Source organism: Scardinius erythrophthalmus, assembly GCF_964197995.2.
Source record: "Scardinius erythrophthalmus genome assembly, chromosome: 23".
In the NCBI taxonomy this organism is placed as follows: Eukaryota; Metazoa; Chordata; class Actinopteri; order Cypriniformes; family Leuciscidae; genus Scardinius; species Scardinius erythrophthalmus.
In genome coordinates, this window is record NC_138243.1 from 9176264 (window position 1) to 9203201 (window position 26938).

Genomic DNA, 26938 nt, shown 5'->3' on the forward strand with positions numbered 1-26938 from the left:
TATGAACTATAATTAAAAAGAATACATTGCAAAATGTTACCCTAAATGGGCAATGTATCTCGGGAGATACAGAGTGTAACTTAGAAAATAAAGGTCATATTTTGGAAAAAATGCATGAACTGTGTCATTTTAGTCTAGATACATACAAAAATAGCAATGAATAATTTTTCCATCAAATTTCCATCAATATTATGCTTGCCCCTTTAAGGGTTAATTAAAACATATTGTTTATAAAAATAATACGAGAAAAAAGCGCTAGTTATTATTAATAATGCATCAATGTTTGTTTGTTTTTTGAAAAGGAAACATCTTAAATTAATATCACTGTTTCAAATAACAGCACTGGTGTTTGAGCTGCACACGATGAAGCTGAAGTGATAATGATCGCTTTGTTAGTGGGTTAATTAACTAAATGAAACCTATATGAGATAAATCAAACATTTATGCAACATACACATAATATTACAACTTATATCTGCACAAATTTATGCGAATACACAAGTGAACTTGAACTAAGTTATGTGTCAGTCAGATTGTGTAACTCCTGTTGTGGACACGCTCTTCCCTGAAGCAGGGCAATTAACCCAAATTAATTTACAATGCAATATTACAATAGTGTTCTCATTATAATGTTATGTCCCAATCATCATTATTAATGTTGCATGCACTGCATGCACTGAAGCTAAAGATGGTCACCAGACTGGAGAGCTTTACTACAGCGTTTATTAACTTAAAACGCATCTTATATGAGATAAATAATATACTGTAGGCTATATATATATATATATATATATATATATATATATATATATATATATATATATATATATATATATATACACACAAAATAAACATAACATTACAAATTGCAATGCACAAGTGACCTTTACTGTGCTAATCATGAAGGTTTGAATGCGCTCTTCCCGTAACAGCGCACTAAAACAAGGGCGAACAAGGAATTCTTTTAACAGTCGTGTTGTCATTATAATTTTATGTAGCCTATATGACAGACTTGCACTGCATGTGTAGCACTTTACTGTATTTTCCAGTGACCAATATACTGTGCATCCCTAAATAAAGGATGATAATAAAACGTGTTTCAGTCAAGAACGAAGAAATTACTTGAGTGCATGATTCAATGACTTGCTTATTACACACAGAGAGACAGTCAACTGTCGCCACCTATTGGCGGAATACAAACAGAGTCACTGAACAGTGAAAGATCTTTTTGGTGAATGGATATCGATGAATCTGAATCAAATTCCCCATCAACAGCTACTGCAATCAAACACATGATCATCAAAGCACATCTAACTAAATTCAGAACAATTACATTCTCAAATGCGCTAAAACTTAGAAATACATCAATGTTTGCATCTATCGCAAATGATGCATTTCTACTGTGAGAAGGCGAACAACTCCTAAAATTAAATCTTAAATGCACAAACAATGTCCTTGATTTTCTATTGTTCTTCGTACAAAACTGAATCTGTCACAAAGGTGGGTATGTGAGCTGTGCAGACAGCAGATCTTTGCAGGTTTTGTGTCATGCATCAGCACACGGCCTTTAACGGGCTAACACACTGTAGCATGCTAGCATCAAATCATAATCTGCATATATGGTGTAATATTTTCCTCTTAAAAAGACAAAACTGCTGAATAAAGAAACGGACGTGTAGAGTAGATAAAAGCACGGTGGTGGGCATCGCTGCCACTCATCCTACCTGTTTCCACAAAAGCTTTTTATTCCAGAGAGTCTTGACATAACAGCGCTGAACATTAGCCAGCAACAGTGCTGCTGTAAACACAAACCAAACCCCGCTCGAACTGCGCATGCGCTGCCGCACTCTTCGGCAATGTTCGGGATGGAGTCGAATATCAGCGTATGCAAGGAATTCTGCATTATGGTTTTTAATAATAGTAGCCTATATAAAAGGTTTTGGAAGAAAAATGCTACATTGCTGTCAAATGAAATCGCTTTGTGTTATGTTTACCTGACTGAGTAGAGTCCGTTTATCATTTAGAAAATAACCATTTTACATTTTTAATGTGCATACAATATCGAAACAAAGCTGATGTGATATTAAATGCAAATTGAGCACGCTACATTGTGGGATTCAAGTTTGCATGCAGTGTGCTTTGTTGTATACTGCACATTTTAATGTAGTAGCTCATCCGGGTACTCTATGCATAAGTATGCAGAAAATATGCATACTTTGCAGTTTGCATACTGCATACTGCAGAAACAAAAGAGTAGCCTTGAATGTTACAATGCTACTCTAAACATAGCATATATAGCCTATCATCACAAAAAGTTGTACAAGTACATTTTGAAAAAGTAGCCTACATTTTGGAATATGTACTTTGTCATAAAGATAACCCATGCATTCAGAAAATCTATATCTTGTGTATAGAATGCACGGATCATGCAGATCTAAGTGTTGAAAAGTGCATGTTTCCTTCTTTCCTACTCATATTTCCTAAATGTAATATAACTATATTAATTTGATTTTGAAATTGTAACAATAGTAACATATATTAGCTGCAAAAACTATAGCCGAATATTGATGTGCAGGCTGTTCCTTTCAACTCTCCCAGGTTATGTTTCAACATTGGCTTGGATCAACTGTACTTCCTCTTTAAGAGAAGTTCCTCTACCATTTGTTTGGTTTCACAACCTAGGAAGCTTTGATTTTACTTTCATAATCAACCAGATATTTAACTGAAATTAAAAAAAATTTCCTCATTGCTACAAACTACAAGTTCTGAGCATTGTGACGCCTTTTCATTTTCACACCACATAATCACAATACATTTTTTGTGAGCTGGATTTGGACCCTTATAAGCTATATCTTTTTGACCCCAAATGACGTTTGCTGAAAAGTAAAAAAAAAAAAAAAAAAAAAAAAAAAAAAGTAAAAAAAATGTTCCCTTCATCTAAATGGCGTCAGGGTTGACACTTGCTATAGTTACACAAACAAAAACTAAAATAAATTGGAATGATATTGTATGTTGGCATGAAAAAAAAGTCCCTCTCAGGATGTTCGGGGTCTCCAGGTAATTTTTTAATTTATATAAATAATAATAAAAAAAAAATATAAAAAAAAAATACCGTCGTAAAAATGTCGTACCACAGCACACCAGCAGATGTCATGCTAATTCATAAAACTGCATCCTCGCGGTAAGAAAGAGTCTGAACACTCAAGTGATGATGTAACTGTTTATTATCTTGGCATGCAACTACATGTCATGGCCTTTAGATTCATCTCAGCAGCTTGCCCTATATATCAGAGCAAAGCTTAGCCAAGATACAAGAGCAATAACAAACAAACAACCCAAACAGTAAGAATCCACTGTGCGTTGGCTACATTTCTATATATTCTTTCTTGCATTGCCACAAGCAAAAGGGAAATCCTTGCCCGGTGGTATTTAAAAAGAAACAAATGCAATATAAATAATCTCTACTATTATTTCATCAAAAGATATTCCTGACTTTTAGAATCTTTCTCTCTGTGACCATAAATAGCCTCATATATCTGATTATACATCATAAAAATGTGCAGTATGTCCATCTAATGATGGCTCTGGTTGTATAAAATGACGGATGCCCATCTTCTATTCATTTACAATTGAATCGAACAATAGATTTGCAAAGAAAATGTCTAATACAGACGTAAAAATATCCAACACATCAGTTCGTTTTTGCAGTTGCGCACAGGACAAAATCAAGCATCATCACAACCAAACACGTCCTGCCCCATTATTACAGCTAAGCAAATTTTTAAAATTTAAATGCAAACAAAAATGACATTTCCAAGGGAAAAAAAACTACAGAACTATGGATATAAAACAACAATCATAATCCTGATATTAATCCATAAGAGCAGACAGTAAGCGCTAGAGGAAGTGAGCGTAATGTAAGATACAGTGCAGGACACTCACAGCGCTGGGATGTTGTGTGACACAACTACACAATCATACTTCCTTTGCCAAAGAACCTCTTTGCCAAAGGCAGCATGCACGATACAGGGCTGAGCTGGGCAGATAAACGAGTCAAACGTGTACTAATAAGGCTTTGCTGCGTCGCAAACGGGTGATAAAAAAGGAAAGAGTCATGTTTTTGACAACTAGCGAGGAAATTAAAACAGAAACTCGTATCGTTACCAACCCAGCACCATTTTTTAAAACTCTCATATCAGATGAGGCCAAACTTAAAAAATAAAGGCAAATTTCTCTACATGAACACTAAACCAACAAGAGGTTGCGCTTGCATACACTAGGACAGAAAATGAACAAATTTCTGTGTACATCAGCATTTTGCAACAAAAAAACAATATCTTTGCTGGAAGGTGCAGCTGTAACATCCCCTGTCGAAAAACACTTCGACTGCAGGAGGCAAAATGAGATTTAATGACCAGGAAGATTTCACTCATTACTCATTTCAGTGGAAAAACACTAATATATCACATAAGTAAAACCGTGATTAACAGTCTTAAGTGATAATGCATTCATATTCATATTTTGTTCAGGCTTAACAAAGACATGTGCACATTCATACACAAATACAAACATATACATGTACACTTAACTGGTCCAGGCAATACATTTAACTAAGGAGAAGTCAGTGAAGGGAGAAAAACATTCAACAAAACAATCCCGTCATAAATTAGACACTATGCTGTTTATAGGAGAGATTTTTCTAAGTGATGTAACACAGTTTTCATCTCCTTTCAGGAGCACTATAGTGCACAAAACACCAGCATTGGGTTGGGTTGATAGTACTTTCAAAATGCTGACCAAACAATTCAAAAAGGATACAAAATATTCCAACAACAACTTCATGGAAGTTAGCAATGTTTTGAAATGAAATAAAGGAAAACAGGAACTTTGGGGGGGGGGGGGGGGGTTAAACTAAGTCTAATTGTCTGACGAAACAGAAACAGAAGCGATGAAAATGAGGTGACCTTTGGACCACTGTAAACAACAAATGGGAACTGTCACTGTAATCAGCGTTTCATACACACTAAACACAATCTCACATCTTCAAACGAGGCTGACCTCTAAAATTCTATTGTGCTGTTTGTTGCTTGTAGCTATTAAAGGAACAGTTCACCCAAAAATGATCAAAATTCAGCATTGAAGTATTGGCTTGGACTCAACCCACTTCTGGTGTCTGGACTCTAACATGAGCCTGTCCTGTTCTTGGTCTTGACTCAGACTAGACCCTCTTCTGGTCTCGGTCTTGTCTCAGACCTTTTGTGGTCTCTGACTTTTTTTCTCTCTTTTTTTTTAAGATATGTTTTTGCAATTTTTGCCTTTATAATGATAGGACAGTAAGTAGACAGGAAGCGAAGTGGGCGAGCGAGAGAGGGGGACAGGAGCAGGAAAAGTCCACGAGCCGGGACTCGAACTCAGGTCGGCTGAAGCGCAGCGGTGCTATATGTTTGTGCACTGACTGTGGTCTCTCTCTTGACTCAGACTCAACTCTCTTCGGGTCTTGGTCTTGTCTCGGGCTTGACCCTTTTGTGGTCTCTGTCTTTATTTGGACTCATCCCTCTTCTGGTCTCTGTCTTGACTCACACTCGACCCTGTTCCAGTCTCAATCTTGACCCTTTTGTGGTCTCTGTCTTTACTTGGACTCAACCCTCTTCTGGACTCGTTCTTGACTCACACTCGACCCTGTTCTGGTCTCGATCTTGACCCTTTTGTGGTCTCTGTCTCGACTTGGACTCATCCCTCTTCTGGTCTCAGTCTTGACTCGGGTTTGACCCTCTTCTGGTCTTTGTCTTAACTCGGACTCATCCCTCTTCTGGTCTCTCTCTTGACTCGGGCTTGACCCTTTTGTGGTCCGGGTCTTGATTAAGATTTGAGTCTCTTCTGGTCTCTGTCTTGACTAAAACTCTAGCCTCTTCTAGTCTTGCTCTTGACACGGACTCAATCTACTCAGGTCTTGGCCTGGACTCAGACCCAAATGAGCTGGTTTAGTCTACAACACTGCAAAGTGTTTTTTCGTGACCAATCGACATTGTCAAAGCTGGTGAGACACATCTTGATGCACTGAATTTGAAAGTAGAAAAACACCTAAATTTGGAGAGCCTGTTTCCATTTCCTTTTATTACATGAAAAATACATTATTTGAATCCTACAGGTTTGGAACGATATAAAGGTGAGTAAATTATGACAGAATGAAAGAATATTCGTTTTTGGGTGAACTGTTCTTTTTAGCAGTAGTACAAAATATTGACTGATTGCCTATGAAATGTCTCTTAGAGATATCAGACCTATACCACAATCTATACATACATTTAAACAATGATCAATGAACGGTGGTTTCAAACAATGATGCCCAACAAATAATTCATGCACATAACATTTCAGTGGCTAACACTGCAATAATATTAATAATGCAAGTACTATAGATTCCAAGCACCTTGGTTATTCTTGATATATAGGAAGAGTCCACTATATAGTTTTTATACAGCAGATTATGGTTTCCACAGTGAGCTAAAAGCTAGTGAGAACCGTCACTTCTGTACAGAGTTACGGGACATGGGTAATTGGTTTCCTGGCTTGGAGAGGGTTCTGATTGGCTGACATCAAGAGTTACCTGAGGTGGAGTTGTGACTCAAAGTGAACATTCATCCACAAGCAGTGATTAAGAAAAACAAACTGACTCTGAACGGATGATGAGTGATTACAATTACAGGGCATAGCTAGCTCTTATGAAGAGAACACATGAATACAGAAGGCTTTCGGCTGCGTCTTGCTGCCTCGATTGACTCCTATAAGGGCAACTCTACCTTCTACCTAAGGAGGATGGTGGATTCTTGGCATGACCCCATGGAATTAGAACATGAGGAGGGCTGGTGTGTCCAGCCGGCCTCAGTTCCCGTTTAGCAGCATCTCAGGTCCTGGACTGAGTCGCGGGGGGTCTCCGGGCCTGGGCGAGCACGTCCTCATCTGCATCTTACCCATATTGAGGCCTCCAGGAGAGAGGGTCTTTCTGTAATGTCATAAGAGAAATAATAAATTATAGCTCTTATTAATATAAATAAACTATCAACTAGTAAAAGGGAAGAGAAAATGCTTCCCACACTTATATGTTGTTGATCTCAAAGGTTTTTGCATTCACACAATTATACATTTTCCTTTTTAGCCTCAGTCATGTTAACTCTTTTCCTGCCATTGACGCAATTTTCTGTCATTTATTAAACAACGTTTCCCCGCCATTGACGGAATTTTCCGGGTTTCTGTGGTTTCCCTGTTATACGACAGGGGGTGCTATTAGACATCTTCTGAAAGAGTACACAATCTCCTGATCAAAAAACAGCTGAAGAAACAGAAACAAGCGATTGCATATGTAATCATATGCATATTATGTCAAATAAACGGATCATCAACATTAAACAGCATATAAATCAAAACTGCCTAATGCTGCCGAATTAAATGTCAATCCAGGACGAGCTAAAGGACTGTGCAAGCATTAGGGGTGTTGATGAACTCAATCTATGTTTTGATCATCATTCTGAATCCGGTCAGGATGTAGTCTTTGACAAAAACACGATTTTCTCAGCTTTTTGCTCAAAATGTTGCTTGAAACTTATCCACATTCAAGTGTTGATAAAAAAGAATGCAAAAAGCTAGAATAAAACAGTTGTTTTGTTTGTTTAAAAGCAGAGGGTCTGTTCTTTCTTTGATATAGCATATTCAGATATTCATACAACTAAATATAAAATTTAAAACTTTTATCAAAATTATCAAAAATGCTGATGCTGGCTGGCAACTTTTTTTCAAAAACGCTGGTGGGGAAAGATTTAATTAATTTGCATACTGTTAGGTCTATGCAGTAATAATAATACATTTAATGTTTTTTGTGTCAAAAATTCAGACTTGGTGTGAACAGATCATTAATCCGAAACTTGTTCCAAAACATGTTCATTTGTGGTGTGAGATTTGATTTAAATATGTTTGCAATGTTCTTCAGCCAGTCACATCAAACTAAAACAAATTGTAAAATAACAATAAAAACTATAACATAACTGGGAAAAAGTGAAGATAAAATGACAATAAAATGACAGTGCTGAGATTTGTTGTATGCGAAAGAATCTTGACATTGTGCAGATGCTTATATCATTACAACAGCAACCAATGTAGATAGACTGGATATTGACTACAATCAAACTGATCCGATTTCATTACTTGAAAAATGACAAGCAAACAGTCAGCCCTAAATATAGGGATTTGAAAACCAAATCAGATTTGTGTGCAGTGTCAACAAAGCTCTGCTTACCTGAATGCCATCTTCTTCATAAGGTGGTTGTCCATTCTGTCAGGCAAGTTGTTTTCCAACTGAGAACTGGATGCTGGATCACCGAAGACTGCAGAGAGGTGGGTGTTCTGGGAGCGGCTTTGCGTTTCAATTGAGTCCTTTAGATTATACAAGCAGTTAAACACTAAACAACACAAAAACCGCCAAATGCAATGTAGGCTTTCAAGTCTGAGTCTAAATGTTACCTCAGAGTTGCAGTCCTGTGTCTCAGTGTCCTCCATGTCCAGCGCGGAAAGCTCCAGCTCGATGTCTCTGTCAGGTTCACTCTCCGTCCCATCCTTCTCCAGCAGATCTATGCCCTGCTTTGACCCGCTGCTGAAGGAATTACGCCTTACATGCAGCCCGGACACGGCCAGCTGATCGCTGAGAAAGACAAACACACACACTGAGCTCTGAAACATACCTACACTTCAGTACACAAATCAGTCGGCTCTGTTGTTTGGTGTTCTCAGACTAGAAACTCAATTTTGAGATCAGGTGAGAGGTGTTCTCCCACTCAGAATCTGCCCTATGAGTAATCATCATTGACACCAAAAAACAATGTTAAAGAATTAGAGGACATATCAGAGAAAAAACAGGATTTTTTTCTTCGGAAATGAAAGGTAGATTCATCTATAAGCTATAAAATGAAAGTGTCCGAAATGCATGTTTTATTTTTATCAGTAATTGTATATACATTACTGTTCAAAAGTTTATATCAGTAAGATTTAGGTTTTTGTAAAGAAATACATTTTTATTCAGCAAGGATGCATTAAATCAATTAAAAGTGACATTTATAATGTCTTATACTACGGGGCTGTTGAATGCTTGAATCTGATTGGTTGACTAACATTCTAAGGTGTGCAGTTATTTTCAGGGAAATGCACGGCTAAAGTAGTGGTGCAAAAGACATTTACTAACTAAGTTGATTTCATGGGAAAAAAATAAAATGCTACAATATGGCCCTGGATAAGGTTTTAAGACTGTGTGTAAGAGCTTTGCAAACACCACACGAGTGGAGCTGTGTTCCGGCTGCTGCTCTATTTTTAGAATGGTACAGTGAGACGACTACGGCGGGGTGGGGTGGGGTGGGGGTGAAGACTGGGAAACACTTTGAAGACTACTTGTACAATGTTCCCGACAATACAGTAAAATTAATGTACAAATGACACTAATAATAATTTATACATGCATGACATTGCTATGTGGTTGTTCACTGGACCAAGTCAAAAGAACCCACTCCCAAGTCTCTATATAAGGCTCAAGTGCCTCCTTCAATGCAAATCTATGAGATTTTCAGTTTGGTACCTCTCTAGAAAGCTGGAGTGACTAGAGGAATCAGAACCACGAGGGCCCCATCTGAGGTCACTGTGACCAATATGGCAGCCATAGTCTGTAAAGAAAAGAAAACACAAATCACTCTCAAAGCCAATGGAATTCAGAGTCAATAGCATAGCAAACCAAAAAACATCTAACCTCTGAAGTTGATTGATGTGGTGCCGGCGCACCCCTGCGATGCGGTGGCCTGGACCGGGTCAGTGGTGTGAAAGCCAGTGCGGGAAGCTCGGGAGATGGCTCCCCATTTAGAGATGATGGGCCCCTCTCCAAAAGGAATGATGGGATCTTCTTCTTTGAGTCGCCTGTAGGGTTCGAACATGTGCAGCCACCGCTTGCCACCACTCTCCTCATCCTGAGGACAGATAATTAGATATCCATTAGGAGCCATATCACAATCACATTTATGAAGCACTGCTTTGTGTAGTGTCATTATATAGAGGTCATTTCTGAAACTGACCATTTATTTAAAATTATCACAACAAAAATGTGAAATATGTTATTTTATTTTACAAAAGGGTATGTAGCACTTTGTATAAAAGTGTTTGCCAAATGTGTAAAATTACCTGCAGCACATTTATTTCTAAATCAGTTTAAGTGAATCAACAGAAATGTGTTGCAGAATAATCAAAGAGTGATTCAGTGTGATGTGCAGTGACTCCAATTATATCTGCTACACATTCATTTATAATTCAGTGTGAATGTGATGCGCAGTGACTCCATTTATATCTGCTACACATTCATTTTTAATTCAGTGTGAATGTGATGTTAAGTGACTCCACTTGTGCCTGTTTCATGTTCATTTTTAATTCAGTTTGAGAAAATGTAAATGTGTTATATGGTAAGCATATTTAAGTGTAAATCAGTGCAAATGTAATCTGAAGTGACTCCACTTACACCTGTTACACATTCTTAGTATTTTAATTCAGTTTGAAGTAATATTGATTCAGTTTGAGGGAATTAACAGGAATGTGTTACTGGGTAAGAAAATTTTAAGAGTAAATCAGTGTGAATGTTATTTGAAGTGACTCCATTTGTATCTGCTAATTCGTTTTTAGTTCAGATTGTGTTAATCAATAGGCAAGTGTTGTAGAGTATGTAAAATTAGAAATAAAGCAATGTGAATATTATCTAAAGTGACTCCTCTTGTACCTGCTACAGTACATGTTCATTTTTTTATTTAGTTTGGGAGAATTAATAGTAATGTGTTATTTGGCAAGCAAATTTATAAGTAAATCAGTGTGAATCTAAAGTGACTCCACTTATGCAACACATTTATGTTGATTCAGTTTGATGGAAACAATAGAGAAGTGTTGTGACGGTAGCCAGTCCTTCTGGATTATCCTCACTTAAGTTTCAGCGCCCCCTTTTGTATGTTGATGGACTCACGTACTTGCTTCCTAGTATGCATTGTTGACTGCTGATTGACTATCACCTGTTCTGATTTAACTCTGATCTGTTAACCTATATCTGGCTTGTTAACCTGGTGTTTCTTTGCGCAGTATTGTCTCACTGTTGTGTGCATGTCTGAGCGTTCCTGGTTTTCCTTGTCTACCTGTGTCTTGACTCTTGCCTTGCCTGGATCTCTCTGATTGTCTGCAGCCTGCCTAGTGACCCTCTGCCTGTTTCTGGATTCCGTTTGCCTGCAGCCTGCCCATGATCTCCAGCCTGGTTCTCGACATGCCTTTGTTTAACCCTGAATCTGTTGATGCTGAATCTAATCTTTGACTGAGTCTTATTTAATAAATTGTTGCAGTTGGATCTGCCTCTGTCATCTCATTCATAACAGAATACTGCGCCAACACGAAGATCCAGCAACTATGTCTACTCTGTCTGCTGCAGTCACCGCTCGAGCTGCCCTGCTTGCCACGCATCAGCTCCAGCTGTCTCGCCTGACCTCAGTAACGGAGGAACTGCTCAAGGCTGTTCAATCTCTGCAAAGGTCTGCTATGGCTTCATCTCCTGTACCAGCACATGCTTCCGAGCCTCTGACTATCGAAAGTACAAGCCCTCACCTCGCATTCCCCGAAAAGTACACTGGAGATCCTGGTAAATGCAAACACTTTGTTTCCAGATGCTCTCTGTATTTCGCCCAGCAGCATTCACTTTATCCTACTGATGCGGATAAGATCGCGTTTGTTTGTTCGCTGCTCTCTGGCTGCGCATTGGATTGGCTCGTCACGGTCTGGAAAACGGATGGTTCCGCCTTCCCCTCATTCGAGGTATTTATGCAGCACTTTCAAGCAAAGTTTGAGGACGTTCAGGAGGGTGAGGAAGCGGAGAAACAAGCGCATCGCGTCAGACCAGTCAAGCCTTCACGTTTCGTCATGCCCGTGCAGCCAGCTCTTCGCGCCGGTCCTGTTGAGTCTGCGCTTCACGTAAGCCCTGCCACCCAATCAGTCATTAGACTTTCTATGACGATATCCAGCATAATAGACCCTCAGCTGATATCAGTGCGATCGACCAGAAAGACCGTGCCTCGTGCTAGATCCTTTGAATCCGCTCTCCGCGCCGGAGCTGCTGTGCCTGCTGTCCACGTGAGCCCTGCCGAGTCTACTGAGTCAAGCCCTGCCGAGTCTACTGAGTCAAGCCCTGCCGAGTCTACTGAGTCAAGCCCTGCCGAGTCTACGGAGTCAAGCCCTGCCGAGTCTACCGAGTCAAGCCCTGCCGAGTCTGCCGAGTCAAGCCCTGCCGAGTCTGCCGAGTCAAGCCCTGCCGAGTCTGCCGAGTCAAGCCCTGCCGAGTCTGCCGAGTCAAGCCCTGCCGAGTCTGCCGAGTCAAGCCCTGCCGAGTCTGCCGAGTCAAGCCCTGCCGAGTCTGCCGAGTCAAGCCCTGCCGAGTCTGCCGAGTCAAGCCCTGCCGAGTCTGCCGAGTCAAGCCCTGCCGAGTCTGCCGAGTCAAGCCCTGCCGAGTCTGCCGAGTCAAGCCCTGCCGAGTCTGCCGAGTCAAGCCCTGCCGAGTCTGCCGAGTCAAGCCCTGCCGAGTCTGCCGAGTCAAGCCCTGCCGAGTCTGCCGAGTCAAGCCCTGCCGAGTCTGCCGAGTCAAGCCCTGCCGAGTCTGCCGAGTCAAGCCCTGCCGAGTCTGCCGAGTCAAGCCCTGCCGAGTCTGCCGAGTCAAGCCCTGCCGAGTCTGCCGAGTCAAGCCCTGCCGAGTCTGCCGAGTCAAGCCCTGCCGAGTCTGCCGAGTCAAGCCCTGCCGAGTCTGCCGAGTCAAGCCCTGCCGAGTCTGCCGAGTCAAGCCCTGCCGAGTCTGCCGAGTCAAGCCCTGCCGAGTCTGCCGAGTCAAGCCCTGCCGAGTCTGCCGAGTCAAGCCCTGCCGAGTCTGCCGAGTCAAGCCCTGCCGAGTCTGCCGAGTCAAGCCCTGCCGAGTCTGCCGAGTCAAGCCCTGCCGAGTCTGCCGAGTCAAGCCCTGCCGAGTCTGCCGAGTCAAGCCCTGCCGAGTCTGCCGAGTCAAGCCCTGCCGAGTCTGCCGAGTCAAGCCCTGCCGAGTCTGCCGAGTCAAGCCCTGCCGAGTCTGCCGAGTCAAGCCCTGCCGAGTCTGCCGAGTCAAGCCCTGCCGAGTCTGCCGAGTCAAGCCCTGCCGAGTCTGCCGAGTCAAGCCCTGCCGAGTCTGCCGAGTCAAGCCCTGCCGAGTCTGCCGAGTCAAGCCCTGCCGAGTCTGCCGAGTCAAGCCCTGCCGAGTCTACTGAGTCAAGCCCTGCCGAGTCTAGCCCTGCCGAGTCTACTGAGTCAAGCCCTGCCGAGTCTGCCGAGTCAAGCCCTGCCGAGTCTAGCCCTGCCGAGTCTACTGAGTCAAGCCCTGCCGAGTCTACTGAGTCAAGCCCTGCCGAGTCTACTGAGTCAAGCCCTGCCGAGTCGAATGGATCCTGCACTGCCAAGGGTGAGCTTTTGGCGCATCCACCCACCCTTCCTCTCTCGCCTCCTCTATTGGGCTCATTTTGCTCTCCTGTTCTGCCGCTGCTGAGCCCTGTCCACCCCTCTGCTCATCCTCAGCTGCCCGTCTGTGTCGCTGTGCATTCGCCTCAGGGTGTCCAGTCCTCAGCATCGCCCTGGCCTGTGGATTTCCCGCCTTCGTCTCTGTCCCCTGTGCCTCAGACTCCACCTTGGCCCTTCGATCTTTCGGCTTCACCTCGATCCCATGTGCTTTCCGCTCCACCTTGCTCCCCCGGACCTGCAGTGTCATCTTGTCTCTGTGTTCGTCCGGCTCGGTTAGGGATCTCCGAACTGCCTGATCCTCCCTGGCTTCCTGAATTGCCTGACCCTCCCTGGGAGGGAGGGGTTTGTTTGGAGCGTCTGGAAGCCGCTCCTTTGAGTGGGGGCTATGTGACGGTAGCCAGTCCTTCTGGATTATCCTCACTTAAGTTTCAGCGCCCCCTTTTGTATGTTGATGGACTCACGTACTTGCTTCCTAGTATGCATTGTTGACTGCTGATTGACTATCACCTGTTCTGATTTAACTCTGATCTGTTAACCTATATCTGGCTTGTTAACCTGGTGTTTCTTTGCGCAGTATTGTCTCACTGTTGTGTGCATGTCTGAGCGTTCCTGGTTTTCCTTGTCTACCTGTGTCTTGACTCTTGCCTTGCCTGGATCTCTCTGATTGTCTGCAGCCTGCCTAGTGACCCTCTGCCTGTTTCTGGATTCCGTTTGCCTGCAGCCTGCCCATGATCTCCAGCCTGGTTCTCGACATGCCTTTGTTTAACCCTGAATCTGTTGATGCTGAATCTAATCTTTGACTGAGTCTTATTTAATAAATTGTTGCAGTTGGATCTGCCTCTGTCATCTCATTCATAACAAGTGTTACCGAGTAAGCTAATTTAAGAATGAATCAGTGTGAATGTGATCTGAAGTGACTCCAGTTGTGCTCTCTACACATTCATTTTTAATTCAGTTTGAGAGAATTATTAGTAACTTATATGGTAAGCAAATTTAAAAGTATATCAGTGTGAATCTAAAGTGACTCCACTTATGCCACACATTCATGTTGATTCAGTTTGATGGAAACAATAGGAAAGTGTTACTGAGTAAGCTAATTTAAGAATGAATCAGTGTGAATGCAATCTGAAGTGACTCCAGTAGTACTCTACTCTCTACACATTTATTTTTAATTCACTTTGAGGGAATCAAAAGGGATTTGTTAAAGAATAAGCTAATTTAATAGTATATAATTATATATTAGTATACTGTATATGTAATGTGATCTGAAATGACTCTTGTACATGTTTTATATTCAGTTTGATGCACTTTAAAGGAAACAACAGAAATGTGTTATTGAGTAAGCAAATGTAAAAGTAAATGTGTTCTAAAGCGACCACTTACTAGCTGTTTGGAACAGGAGTGGGTTGACAAATGGTGGGGCACTGACTCAAATGGGCTGATGCTGCTGCACGACCAGGGCGAATAGTGGGCAAGACTCTCTTCTCCACCATGACACTTACAAGTCATACGCCCACCACCTACACCCTCAGGATGCTAAAGGAGGAGAAAGAGAGAGATGACAACATTCTATCTCACACCCACCCGTGTGCAACAGGCTGCCAAAATTAAAAAATGGGGGTGGAAAGAAACAATGCAAAGTGACTCAGCCTCTGTGGTGCCAAATCTTTCTCTGAGAGTTCACGCGTTTCAAAGCGCTTCTGCGCACACACAATTTTCAGGACAGAACTGCTTCTTGCTTTGGATTTATCAGTTGCTGAGCAACAGACCCACTTAAAATAGCTTAACACACCTCAGAAGGGCGACTGCAGCTTTATTGCCAAAGTTATTATTTGAAGAAACAGCAAATCTGATTTAACACCGCTTTAGCACGGTGCAGACATGTGTTGTAGTTTTCCCAGGATACACACCTCTAAAAACACCAAATCACTGGGCCGTACCTCTGGACACACATCCACAGTGAAAACCGGAGAGGACTGGGAGGGCCTGTTCATGTTGCCGTGGTGATGTACCCACTGTTCCTGTTTATGGCGATAGAGTTCCTCATAGCCAAGCGGAACACGGGCATATGCGTCCTATATACAAAAGACAGAAAAGAAGTTTTAAACTTCTCTATTCTCATGATGAAACAGCATAATCACCTACTTCACATTTAAAAGTGAAGGATGTCATTTTTGAGCAACCAGCGGTATGCAAATAATGTTGTTGTTGTTGTTGTTTTTTAAACCTATCACAGCAGAAACCGAGTGACCGACAAAATGTCTTGTCACACTCAGCTGCTGACAGGTGCCATTGGTTACAACTCAAATTAACATGGAAGGAAAATTCCACCTGACACTCTTTTTACATAAAAGAGCCAATAAACAGTGTTGGGGAAAGTTACTTATAAAAGTAATGCATTACAATATTAAGTTACTCCCTATAGAGGTTACTAATTGCATTACTTTTTATGGAAAGTAATGTGTTAGGTTACTTTTGCGTTACTCTTTCTCATCTGGGCTGAGCTTGCTTGTTTGTTTTTTAATAACAATTTTCCCCAAAATGTAAAATGTTTTTTCCTAATGTAAAGGCTCTTTCACACCAAAAGTGAAATGATGCAGTAGTAGAAAGTTCAACACTCTTACTTCAGCGATAAAACAAACAAAAAAAAGTAATTTTTACTTATTCGATGGTTGAATTTGATCATCAAAGGTAATGAGATTAATTACATAAAGTATATTTGTGTTGTTTAACATATCGAATTACTGCAGGTGTTTGTTACATATTCTGAGTTTGCATTTAACTGTTTAAATCTATTGTATGTGCAAGTGAGATGAGTAAATGCATGCTCACATTTAGTCTGGAACAACAATAACCATAATTTCTGTCATGATAACTCTATGAGTGTTTGGCATGGTAATGGATATAACAATGTTGATATGTTTGGTCTTGGTGGGACTTGCTACTGCCAATACACACACGACACACTGCTACTGTACAATAGCGTACATTAATTACCAGTAGCAGATCTATACAGGTGGAGCTGGGGAAGGTGGAGGGTTTCTGAAAGTGCTACAGCAAATGCTGACCAAGTATTTAAAGGTTGAGCAGCTCATTGGCTACTGATACAGCAGGAACCAATCAGCTGTGCCCTATAGAGAATGATGTGATTGCAAGCAGATTGAGATAAGGACCATCTAGAGTTTCATGACAGAACTTTGTATGTTTACACAGCGCACACAACGCCTCTACACTTACTCCTGATTTCTCTCAACATGTGGACAGGAGAGGTGCCAGTCAATAAATCAGAAAACAAAGTAACTTGCGTTACTTATTTGAAAAAGTCAGATATTTGCTCTAAATTTAAAAGTAATGCGTTACTTTACTCGTTACCTGAAAAAAGTAATCTAATTATGTAACTCACGTTACTTGTAATGCGTTACCCCCAACACTGCCTATAAGACATGAGATAATGAAACGTGCCCTGTGCATTGCCGCTCTCTGCTCCGCTGTGCTGCTGTAGGGGCTGTCCAGCGAGTTGTAGCGCTCCCGGAGCGGGGCCTGGTAGACGGTGGAATGGAAAACCTCAGGAGGGAGAGAGTTACTTCTCCCTCCCTCCCTGGGATACAGCGCCGGCCTCCACGCGCGCCTGCTGTCGTAGACGGGGGTGTACATGCCGTGTGCGTGAGCGGGGGACATAGAGGTGTAGGTGGAGGGGGGCCCATAAGGGCCGGGGCCTAATCTGTCCGGAGGAGGAATAGAGGGGTGCTGATCTGAGTACAGAGGGCCCATTGAAGGGGGTAACATGGACTCAGGCACGTTGCTGGAACGACGGAAGCGAGCACTGCACGACCTGTGAGGAGGAACTGTGGAGGAAAAACAGAAGTGAGGGAGTGTAATGGAGGATATTGTGCCACAAGAGAGATACAGGGTTTGTCGCTTACTGGCAGGTTGGTGGTAGGGTGACAGGTCGTATGTTCTCTGGTCCTGAGAGTGGTAAATCTCAGGGTGAGCTCTCGTGAGGACAGGACCGTGTTTGAGGAGACCTTCCTCTACCTCTCTTACCAAAGCTTTCACAGAAGACTGGCTGTGATTAATGGGATTTCTGGGAAAAGAAACAGCTTCCGTAAGAATCAAAGATGGACGAAGAAATACATTTTGGCTCTCAGTTCAATAGCCTACTTTTTTTTTTTTTTTTTTTCATCGTTAGCATGTTAACACATTCAGTTCCTTTTTAAAAAAAGAAAACTAAATATCATATCATTATTATTATTATTATATTCAATTCTACATTTAAACAAAGCAATAAATAAATATATTACTCGATTAATAATATTATAGTACTTTAAGTATTTATAATAATAATAATTTTACAATGTTTACAGTAAAATTACAACAATACTAACATTTATGACTGTCTTAATTGCTTTAAACCATAGCGCTTTTTATTTTGGTGCAAAACTCCAGGAAGACCTGAATGTATAGCAGAATAGCAGATTTTCGGCAAAAAGTTTGACGACCGCGTTGTAAAGTAATAGTACACCTCTCCTCAACAATGATTTGAGTCATCATTCAAGGATGTAGCACAAATGCGCTGCCGGCGTTAAGCACCAAAGTTTGTTCAAATCTGTTCTTACTGTTCTAGGCTGATAGCAGGCAGTCCGTTAGCACCATTGAGCAGCATTTTGTCCTCCTGCTGGTCTCCTCCTCTTGGGATGAGCTGAGTGGGAGACGCGTCCTCTTTCTCATGGCTCTTCACCTCTGACCCTGGGACTACTCCTTTGGTGCTGGCTTTTGGCATAACTGCTGGAACTGACAGAAAGGGCCTCACCACCCCACTGGCTTTCCTATTCCTCATTCTGTGCCTAAAAGAAAGATTAAGAGAGAACGTGAGCAAGGGAAGGAGGGAAGGCAGATCCAGGCAGAGTCATGCCAGAATTCTGCAAAGTGTGCTGTTGTGTTAATGGGATTGTGTGGGTGAGCTTGAATAAGAATGAGGAACAGGTCTTTGGGTGAGGTTAGGGAATATAATATACAGTTTTTACAGTATAAAAATCATGAAAACCCAACGTGTGTGTGTGTGTGTGTGTGTGTGTGTTTGTGCGTGCATGCGTGTGTGTGTGTGTGTGTGTGTGTGTGTGTGTGTGTGTGTGTGTGTGTGTGTGTGTGTGTGTGTGTGTGTGTGTTCTCACTTCTCAAGCTCTTCCTGCGTGTGGGCAAAAGTGCAACTGGCCCCTCTCGGACAGCCGCCCTGCTGCCGTAAGTCCCTGCACATACTCGTCTTGTACTTGCTGTTGGGTTGAGCCTGGACAAAGAGAATAGTATACTGTTTCAGAAAACTTCTAGGATCAGCCAAAAAATGTAAAAAATAAACTGGTAATAGATTGCTCTTTCATAGCTCAGGAAGCTTAATGGATATGATTTATTCAAGTATCAAAATTGTGTCAGAAGCTTCTTTCAAAATGCCTTTGGCGAAATAATAATAGATATAAATGGGTCAATTGTTGACGTACTGTATAAGTATAGAGATATTAAATTATGGCTGTGATAATTTGTGACCTGCTCCATCATTTGGAGACCCAGAAATACATTTACATGTATACACGAACATACATTTCTAAATACATTCAATACATGAAGTTATTCATGTTTTTACTGTAAAACCAGTCAAAGGATACAAGGAAGGGAAAAACTGATGCTGTGGTAATGAATTCATTTTTTACCGCGTTAAACAGAAAATATTAATTGCAGAAATTAACATTATTTTTGACAGACCAAAATGTTTAAATTTTGGTAAGCTTTACGTTATCTTTTAACAAAACTTCTATAGAGGTATGACAGGTATATCTATCATCCACTACATTAAACCGTATTGAAACCACATTTAATGTTTGAATTTCCTGATTAAATTGACATAATTTCAAAGCTTTTTGCATTTCGGGAAGCTGTACTAAAAGACACAATACTAAAGATTTTTGGATTAAAATATCCCAAAACCACTAGAACAATGTTATATGATTTGTTGACTTCTGTACTTTTTCCCAAATGTTTCCAGCAGTGTTTAAATCCAGTATCATTGGGTCACCTGTCAATGACGTCATATCCACGTTACCCTCGATTTCCAGTTTGACTTCCGTAGGCTATTTCATTAAAATGAAATAAAATAATGTGATTTTAAGTGATCAAACGCAATTGTAACAAAGTTCAAGTTCATGGAAGAATGAGGCGGGAACCGGCAAAAGTTAAACTTTAACCGTAAAATAAACATAAACATTAAAACGATAGGAGTGGCAGTGGGCGGCTGCGGCATGTAAGCATAAAGAAACTCCAGAGCCCATGTTACTGTCTCTGTATCTGTCTCTCATTAGCATTCGCTCCACCGGCATCGTTCCGCTCCCACGGCTCTCGGCCCCGCCCTGCTTCATACCACAGTAACATTAATAAAACTTGAATACATGATTTCTGCCCGAGTCCCATCAGATTTATTCCCATTGGCTGTGGAGGTGAAGACGACAACTCCCATGATTTCATGCTCAATCACGGCATCATCAACTTACGCCTTAGTTATTGTTTTAAATAAGTGACCTCTATCGGCGAAACTTACATACTGTGCCTTTAAAGTGATGTAGAATAAATGTATTGAGCAGAATCCATCCTGAAACAGTGTAATGAGAGATCAGGCCGTACCTGAGGGCTTTCATTGCTCTTCTTGCTGAAGTTTTGGATGAATTCCACCAGCCCGTGGACAACAACCTTCACGGCCAATAACACGCTCTCCAGCTCTGCCCAGGATGGAGCGGCCGCATCTACACAAACACACACAGGTTATTGCTCTGTAATCTCATTGTGTTTGCACCCCTGTGGAAGTGCGAGTGCGAGTCCTCACCAGGGTTGTGGTCAATGCTGGCCAGCCGCTCGAGAGGAGCTCTGAGGCTGTTGAGGTTGGCTGGGTCTCCTGTTCTCTGCAGGATTATGGTGAGCTCCTGCACGCTCTTTGCAAAGGATTCTGGGGATTGAAGCTGTGGCGTTGGGGTGGAAAAGGACAAATGAATTCAGATTTGCACCAAAGAGACAAAAGTGCCAAACATATTCAACTAAAATATAGAAATATTTGCTTTATTACATTTTAATTATTAAATTGTTATTTATATATATATATATAGCTAAACCAAAATGAGAATTATTTATTAACATTTATATCAACTAATTATATATAAATAGTAGTAAATAAAAGTATTATAGTACTATATAAATATAAGTATAGTATTATATAAATAAAAATACATAAATACATCCAGTTTGCTGTACTATATTATATATTAATTTTTTACTTTTGAATTGTATTAAATAATAATAATAATAATAAAATATTATTATTATTTAATATGATTCAAAAGTCAAAAATGTTGAATATTTAATATTCTTTAATGTTTTTGAAGTCTCTCAACAAGGCTGCATTTATCTGATCAAAATATGGTAATATTGTGAAATATTATTATGATTGAAAATACTTTTTGTGAAAGATTGTAGAAAAAATAAAGAAATTAATACTTTTACTCAGCAAGGACACATTAAATTGATCAAAAGTGACATTAAATACATTTATATTGTTACAAAAGATTTATATTTCGAAAAAATGCTTTTTTATCATGGTTTCCACAAAAATATGAAGCAGCACAACTGTTTTTAACATTGATGATAATAATCAGAAATGTTTCTTGAGCATCAAATCATCATATTAGAATGATTCCTGAAGGATCATGTGACACTGAAGATTGGAATAATGGGTATTACTCCAGTAAATATTATAATATATTATAATATTATATTATATTACATATTTGATTGTTACATATTTGATTATTATATTATTATTTTGATGATTTGTGCAATATACACGCAGTACCTTGTCTATGATGGACTGCATGTGAGATTTGTGCATGAGATCCCCGTACAGCAGAGACGACCACTGCTCGGGTGAGATGCGCAGTCCCGCTTCCATGGCGATGTGAACGATCTGAGCGTCATGCTCGCGGCGCAGGGCTTCGTAAGTGCGAAACTCCTCTTTGAGCTGCATGAGTGAGGAGTCTTCATCACGTTTGGTCACCTGAAAGAAAAAGTAAAGAGGAATGGCTGTTTGTGTACAAGCCCCTATAATTAACACACTCGAATTCTCCAAATAAGCAACACTGATTGATGTTCGATGTAAATGATCTCATTAAGATGATTTATTTTTAATAAGGTGCCACAGTAAATCAAGCCTCAGTGAAATACTCCAGCTCATTTACAAACATCAAGCTGTTTAGATGCATATCAAGACTGTATTAGATATTCCCATTGCCAAGCACTTTATATCCACATAATATCAAGTTACGTCAGGCTTAACACATTAGATAACTCTTTTCCGCTCTATTCATGCCGTCAGGGGCTTCATACTGAGAGTAATGGCTGTTAAGTGATCAGCGGTTTTAGCGCAATCACTGCGTGAAGCTGATTTTAGCTCTGACCTTAAAGCAGGAGGCACGGTACAACAGCTGAACCACGTGGCCAATGCTGGTCTTGGACGCCTGAGGGAACCGCGCTTCCAGTTTCTGCACCACAAACAGCACCAGAACCTTCCTGGAGAGAGCCGAGCCGTCCTCCAGAGCCAGCAGCACCAGCTTCAAAGCGTCCTCCTGCATGGCTGATATATATGATATACATATATGGACAAAGACACATAGTTAGTGCTGTGATCAGTGCGTGCTTGGTCATGTCGAAGGAATGGATTTATGCCTTGGATGTTCTCAGACTAGAAAACTCAAATGGAGATCACATGTTTTCACATTCAGAATCTGCCCTATGAGTAATCATCATTGACAGCCAAGCACAAATGCATATGTGGACATTCCCTTCACATACATTAAAGGAATATTTTGGGTTATTTACAACTTTTTTTCTTGTAACAGACTGCATTATCAGCAGGCTGATTAATCAAACCATATATGGGCATTTTGAGATTATTAGAATTGCCTAATTAAAATTAAAAAATTAAAAAATCTAAAAAAATAAAAATACAAATATATACAGTATATTTATATATATACAGCACCAATCAAAAGTTTGAGGTTGGTAAGATATTTTAATGTTTGAAAAATGATTTTATGCTCATCAAGGCTACATTTATTTGATTTGATTAAAATATTCGATTTTTATTTTAACATATGGTAAAATGTAATTTATTCCTGTGATCAAAGCTGAATTTTCCGCATCATTACTCCAGTCTTCAGTGTCACATGATCCTTCAGAAATCATTCTAATATGCTGATTTGATAATCAAGAAAGATTTATTATTATTATTATTAATGTTAGAAACAGTTGTGCTGCTTAATATTTTTTGAAAACCATGAGGATTCTTTGATTCTTTTGAGGATAGAAAGTTCAAAAGACCAGCATTCATTTGAAATATAAATCTTTTGTAACATTATACATGTCTTTACTGTCACTTTTGATCAATTTAATGCATCCTTATTGAATAAAATTATTAATTTATCAAAAAAAAAAAATCTTTCTGACCCCAAACTTCTCATTGGTAATGTATATATTACATTTTTTTTAAAAATTATATAAACTACATAAAAACTATTAACACACCATAACAACTTGGGAAAATGGGACAAATAGACATTTTCCCCTTTGCTTACTAACCTACCGATAGACTTGTCAATGAATAATAAACCATATCTGTTTTTCTGAGATGTGTAAATCTCATTCACTGTCATTGGATCTTACTATGCGTTATCTGCATTATACTTTACTCTCTAGACATAACTATCAGCATTGGCCTTTGAAAAACAAAGTCGACCCAGACAGCCATAAAGATAATGTGAAGTTGTCTAATTCAACTTCACAGTATCCTCTTAGAGGAATCAGATTTACTTTTTTTCTGGTCATGTCATAAATTGAAATATTGGATATAAATTTGCACTAAGTTGTAGATAACCCGAAATATGCCAAAAATAACCAGGTCTGTATCTTTAATGATATATCTTTAAAAGGGTCATGACTTGATTTTTTTTTTTTATATGTTCCTTGAGGTTCCATTACGTAATATGTTAATACATTTTTTTTCACACTCATATGGAAAAATGATTATTTTCAACCCTTTGTCTGAAATGATATGTTTTTAAGGGATGTTTTTATTTTTTTTTTCTCAGTAAACGGCTACTGTTATGATTGGCTAACGTCATTGCATAGGAAATAGCATCAACGCACACTCGCTATCAAACGCGAGTAAGTGTTTTGAAAGCCTTATCCATATATAACCATAATTTCCAGACAAAGCATTATGAAATCATTTACTTATGGTTTGTGATGCAGCTGCTTCATCTTTTAACTAAAGCTTCTTTGCGAACTCTCCACTACACTGTGCCTCATTTACAAAAGAAAATGCTCTGAACAAACATATAATCATTCGACACGATCCGGGACGCCATCAAAATAAACAATACACTTGTTTCCGACTCTGGGATGCTTTTTACAGAGACACAAACAATCTGTTTAAACTGGACGCGTCAAAGCGATTGTTCTTTCATTCTTCCATTTGTCCTGTTGTCGGCAGACTCAAGTGTGTGAAGTCCATCAGAATCTGAACATGCATCTGTATACTTTATCCAGTGTACACAGCGTCAGTTATTATAATGGCTCTATTTGCTTTTGACTCAACTGTTGTGGGACAGAGGTGAGTCAGTGTTTTATATATAGGCCTCATTGCGCTGACTGAGTAGATTATCTGAACATGCTCAAACTTTGTTAATAAAACATCATTTTTGGAGCTTGATTAAACAAATGCTTTGTTTACAATAAGGATATTTTAAGCTACGAAACTTGCAGGATGTTTAATGGTACAAGACCTCTTATATGTCAAAAGATCAAGGCAAATTTGATTTCTCATGTCATGACCCCTTTAATGAGGAATAATAAAATGAAGCAGGGCTAGAGATGTTACACACACGGTAACACAGAACTCACCAGGTCCGAGGAACTGGCAGCCGCGTGCCCGCACGGCGGCCCATAGGTTGGCGGAGAGCTGCTGTGGGTTCTGGTGCTGCAGGATCAGTTCAGTGACAGTGCGCTCTCCCAGAGACCTGCACGCCCGCACCGCACGCATACGCCCCTCCTCCTCGACCAGCTGACAGTTCACCAGGGTCACCAGCTTCCTCTGCATGGGTCTACTGAGCGCGCTCTGACTGAGGGTCACGACACCTGTGTGGGACAGAAAAATACACACTTACTTTTATATGCATGATTCAAAGCTATATATTTATGATCTTATCAAGAAGTCAATCCACAGTCCATAAATATCAAGTATTCTGTGCGGCTGTAACATGCATATTTAACTTTAAATAAGTTACATTAAACTTAAAAATGTATTAAATTCATTTCTTGTTTAAAGTATTTTAAGTATGTATTTGTGTGTGCATATATATATATATATATATATATATATATATACAGTATATGTATAATGTACTATTTGTATGCTCTTTGCTCTTTATTTCTTTTGTTTGAAATCATTTTACTGTTTTTAATGAAGCATTGCTAAACATTTGTGTATATTGTAAGCATTTACTATTTTTCAGTGAATTTCATTGCATTTATTGCATATAAAATACCTGCATGCTTTTTTTAAATACATAATCATATACATATACATATACATATACATATACATATACATATACATATACATATACATATGCATGTTGGTCTGAAGTCAAAATATCCTTGATGCAATTAAATGGCAATTAAATTGCTGGGTAGATTACTTAGTGTAGTCAGTTAATGATTCCAAATTACATGACAAAATTTGTAGTTAGTAATCAGATTACTTATTTTAGGTGTATTCTGACTATTTTTTGATTACTTTTTAGATTACTTTTGACATAACTTGTTTATCACATTGATTTGAATAGGGTAATCTGGTACCATATTGATATAAAAATACAAAGAGAAAAAAAAAATCCATTCTTTGTTGTCAACAACATGAAGTGCATTAAATATTACATTACGTCAGGGTGATGTAACAATCAAACAATCAAAATCTAAAGCTTCAAGTAAATATATCAGGGAAAAGTGGTTCAGCTGACAAAAAAAGTTGCATGTAAATATGAAATGATGTAAATTTGTACATTTTAATGTGTTTGAAAGACACAATATGTGTGCAATTATTCTCACAAACCTGGAAGACCTTCTGAGCGTATATAAGCAGTAGACTTATAAAGGAAAATTTTAAATATAATGAAGAAGTAGAATCAATTAATTATGAATAATTTACTGTCATTGTAAGAATAACATGTAATCATGTAATCAATAGAAAAGTAACTGTATTCTGATTCCCAGTATAATGTAATTTAATCTAATTACAAGTACTTAATTTTTTTTAATCTGATTACGTAATCCAGTTTACATGTAATCAGTTACTCAGCACCGCCTTTCAGTTTATAGTTTTTTAGTTAATCTACAACTAATGCACTATCTACAACAACATCTACTACTATTCTTACTTCCAGGAGCTGCTAAACATCCCGAGGGTGAAAGTCCCGCGAGTCTTATGACTACAGCACACAGTAATATAGTGGAGGCTTGGCAGATATGAGCTCAAGGCTCGTCAATGAGGAGTTTAAGAGCTTTAGCGCCCCACTAGTCTGCTGTGAGGAGTAACTTTTATTGCTACTCAAATAAAACAGTCAATTGAGTCCTGAAACAGACTTTTCCACCAGTTTCCTGAAGCTTTACTGCTCACGGAGACCAAGTGTTTTATTGGCCCACAAAGAGCCGTTCTAGTGTTCAACAGTCAACACAGCGTGAAATTATTCAGTGAAACATAAGTGACTGATATGTGAAAATGCACTGGGTGTGTTTTTACTGTTTACTGCTCTTGTTAAGAATTGCTAAACATATGTGTATACTGTAAACAAATAAAACAGCAGCATGTTTTTCTTTTGTTTAAGAAGTGGCCTATTGGGTTTCACTGTTTTTTTGTTTTGTTTTTCCCACTGACGCAAATATCACCAACCACAGACAGATCGAGCACACGTACCAGCTGAACAACAGGAAACGCTGCGCTGTTCTAATCTGAGCTCATTCAGCCGCAAACCTAAACAATAATGCAGCCCTCACAGGCGTTGTTCTTGACATCGTACCTGTTTCATTCTCTCCACACTCTCACCTTTTCCTCCACTGACTGGTTTGAGATACAGCGCCAGCTCCTCCACACACATCCTGCACACTTCATAATGTCTCGTGTCTTCAGCACTGCCCACACTTACAATCTCTCCCTCGGGAACCTGCAGGGGAAAAAATCATTGGCAGATATGAAGCCCTGCCAGCAGATTTCTAC

General features: G+C 39.8%; 2 protein-coding genes across 7 annotated transcripts in view; both read right to left on the bottom strand.

Annotated features, from left to right (window-relative positions):
* Positions 1-1855, bottom strand: part of rabgap1 (RAB GTPase activating protein 1) — a 114278-nt gene extending 112423 nt beyond the window's left edge. Inside the window, exon 1 of one of the 2 annotated variants that reach the window (XM_081354595.1) lies at positions 1725-1855. The gene's annotated coding sequence lies outside the window, so the exon portion shown is untranslated. The remainder of the gene's footprint in view (positions 1-1724) is intronic. The other variant, XM_081354596.1, reaches the window with a different exon arrangement.
* Positions 1856-3206: 1351 nt separating this feature from the next.
* Positions 3207-26938, bottom strand: part of rc3h2 (ring finger and CCCH-type domains 2) — a 31511-nt gene continuing 7779 nt past the window's right edge. For 3 of the 5 annotated variants that reach the window (XM_081354597.1, XM_081354598.1, XM_081354599.1), the window contains exons 3-19: positions 26768-26885; positions 24568-24801; positions 22065-22240; positions 21464-21664; positions 20444-20576; positions 20245-20363; positions 18750-18862; positions 18195-18422; positions 17502-17662; positions 17041-17423; positions 15489-15653; positions 14962-15114; positions 9785-9998; positions 9617-9701; positions 8515-8692; positions 8291-8427; positions 3207-7003 (exon numbers count right to left, since the gene is read on the bottom strand). In XM_081354597.1, the coding sequence (XP_081210723.1) occupies positions 6883-7003; positions 8291-8427; positions 8515-8692; positions 9617-9701; positions 9785-9998; positions 14962-15114; positions 15489-15653; positions 17041-17423; positions 17502-17662; positions 18195-18422; positions 18750-18862; positions 20245-20363; positions 20444-20576; positions 21464-21664; positions 22065-22240; positions 24568-24801; positions 26768-26885 (2919 nt within the window). In that variant the 3' untranslated portion in view covers positions 3207-6882. The remainder of the gene's footprint in view (positions 7004-8290; positions 8428-8514; positions 8693-9616; positions 9702-9784; positions 9999-14961; positions 15115-15488; positions 15654-17040; positions 17424-17501; positions 17663-18194; positions 18423-18749; positions 18863-20244; positions 20364-20443; positions 20577-21463; positions 21665-22064; positions 22241-24567; positions 24802-26767; positions 26886-26938) is intronic. The other 2 variants (XM_081354600.1, XM_081354601.1) reach the window with 1 other exon arrangement.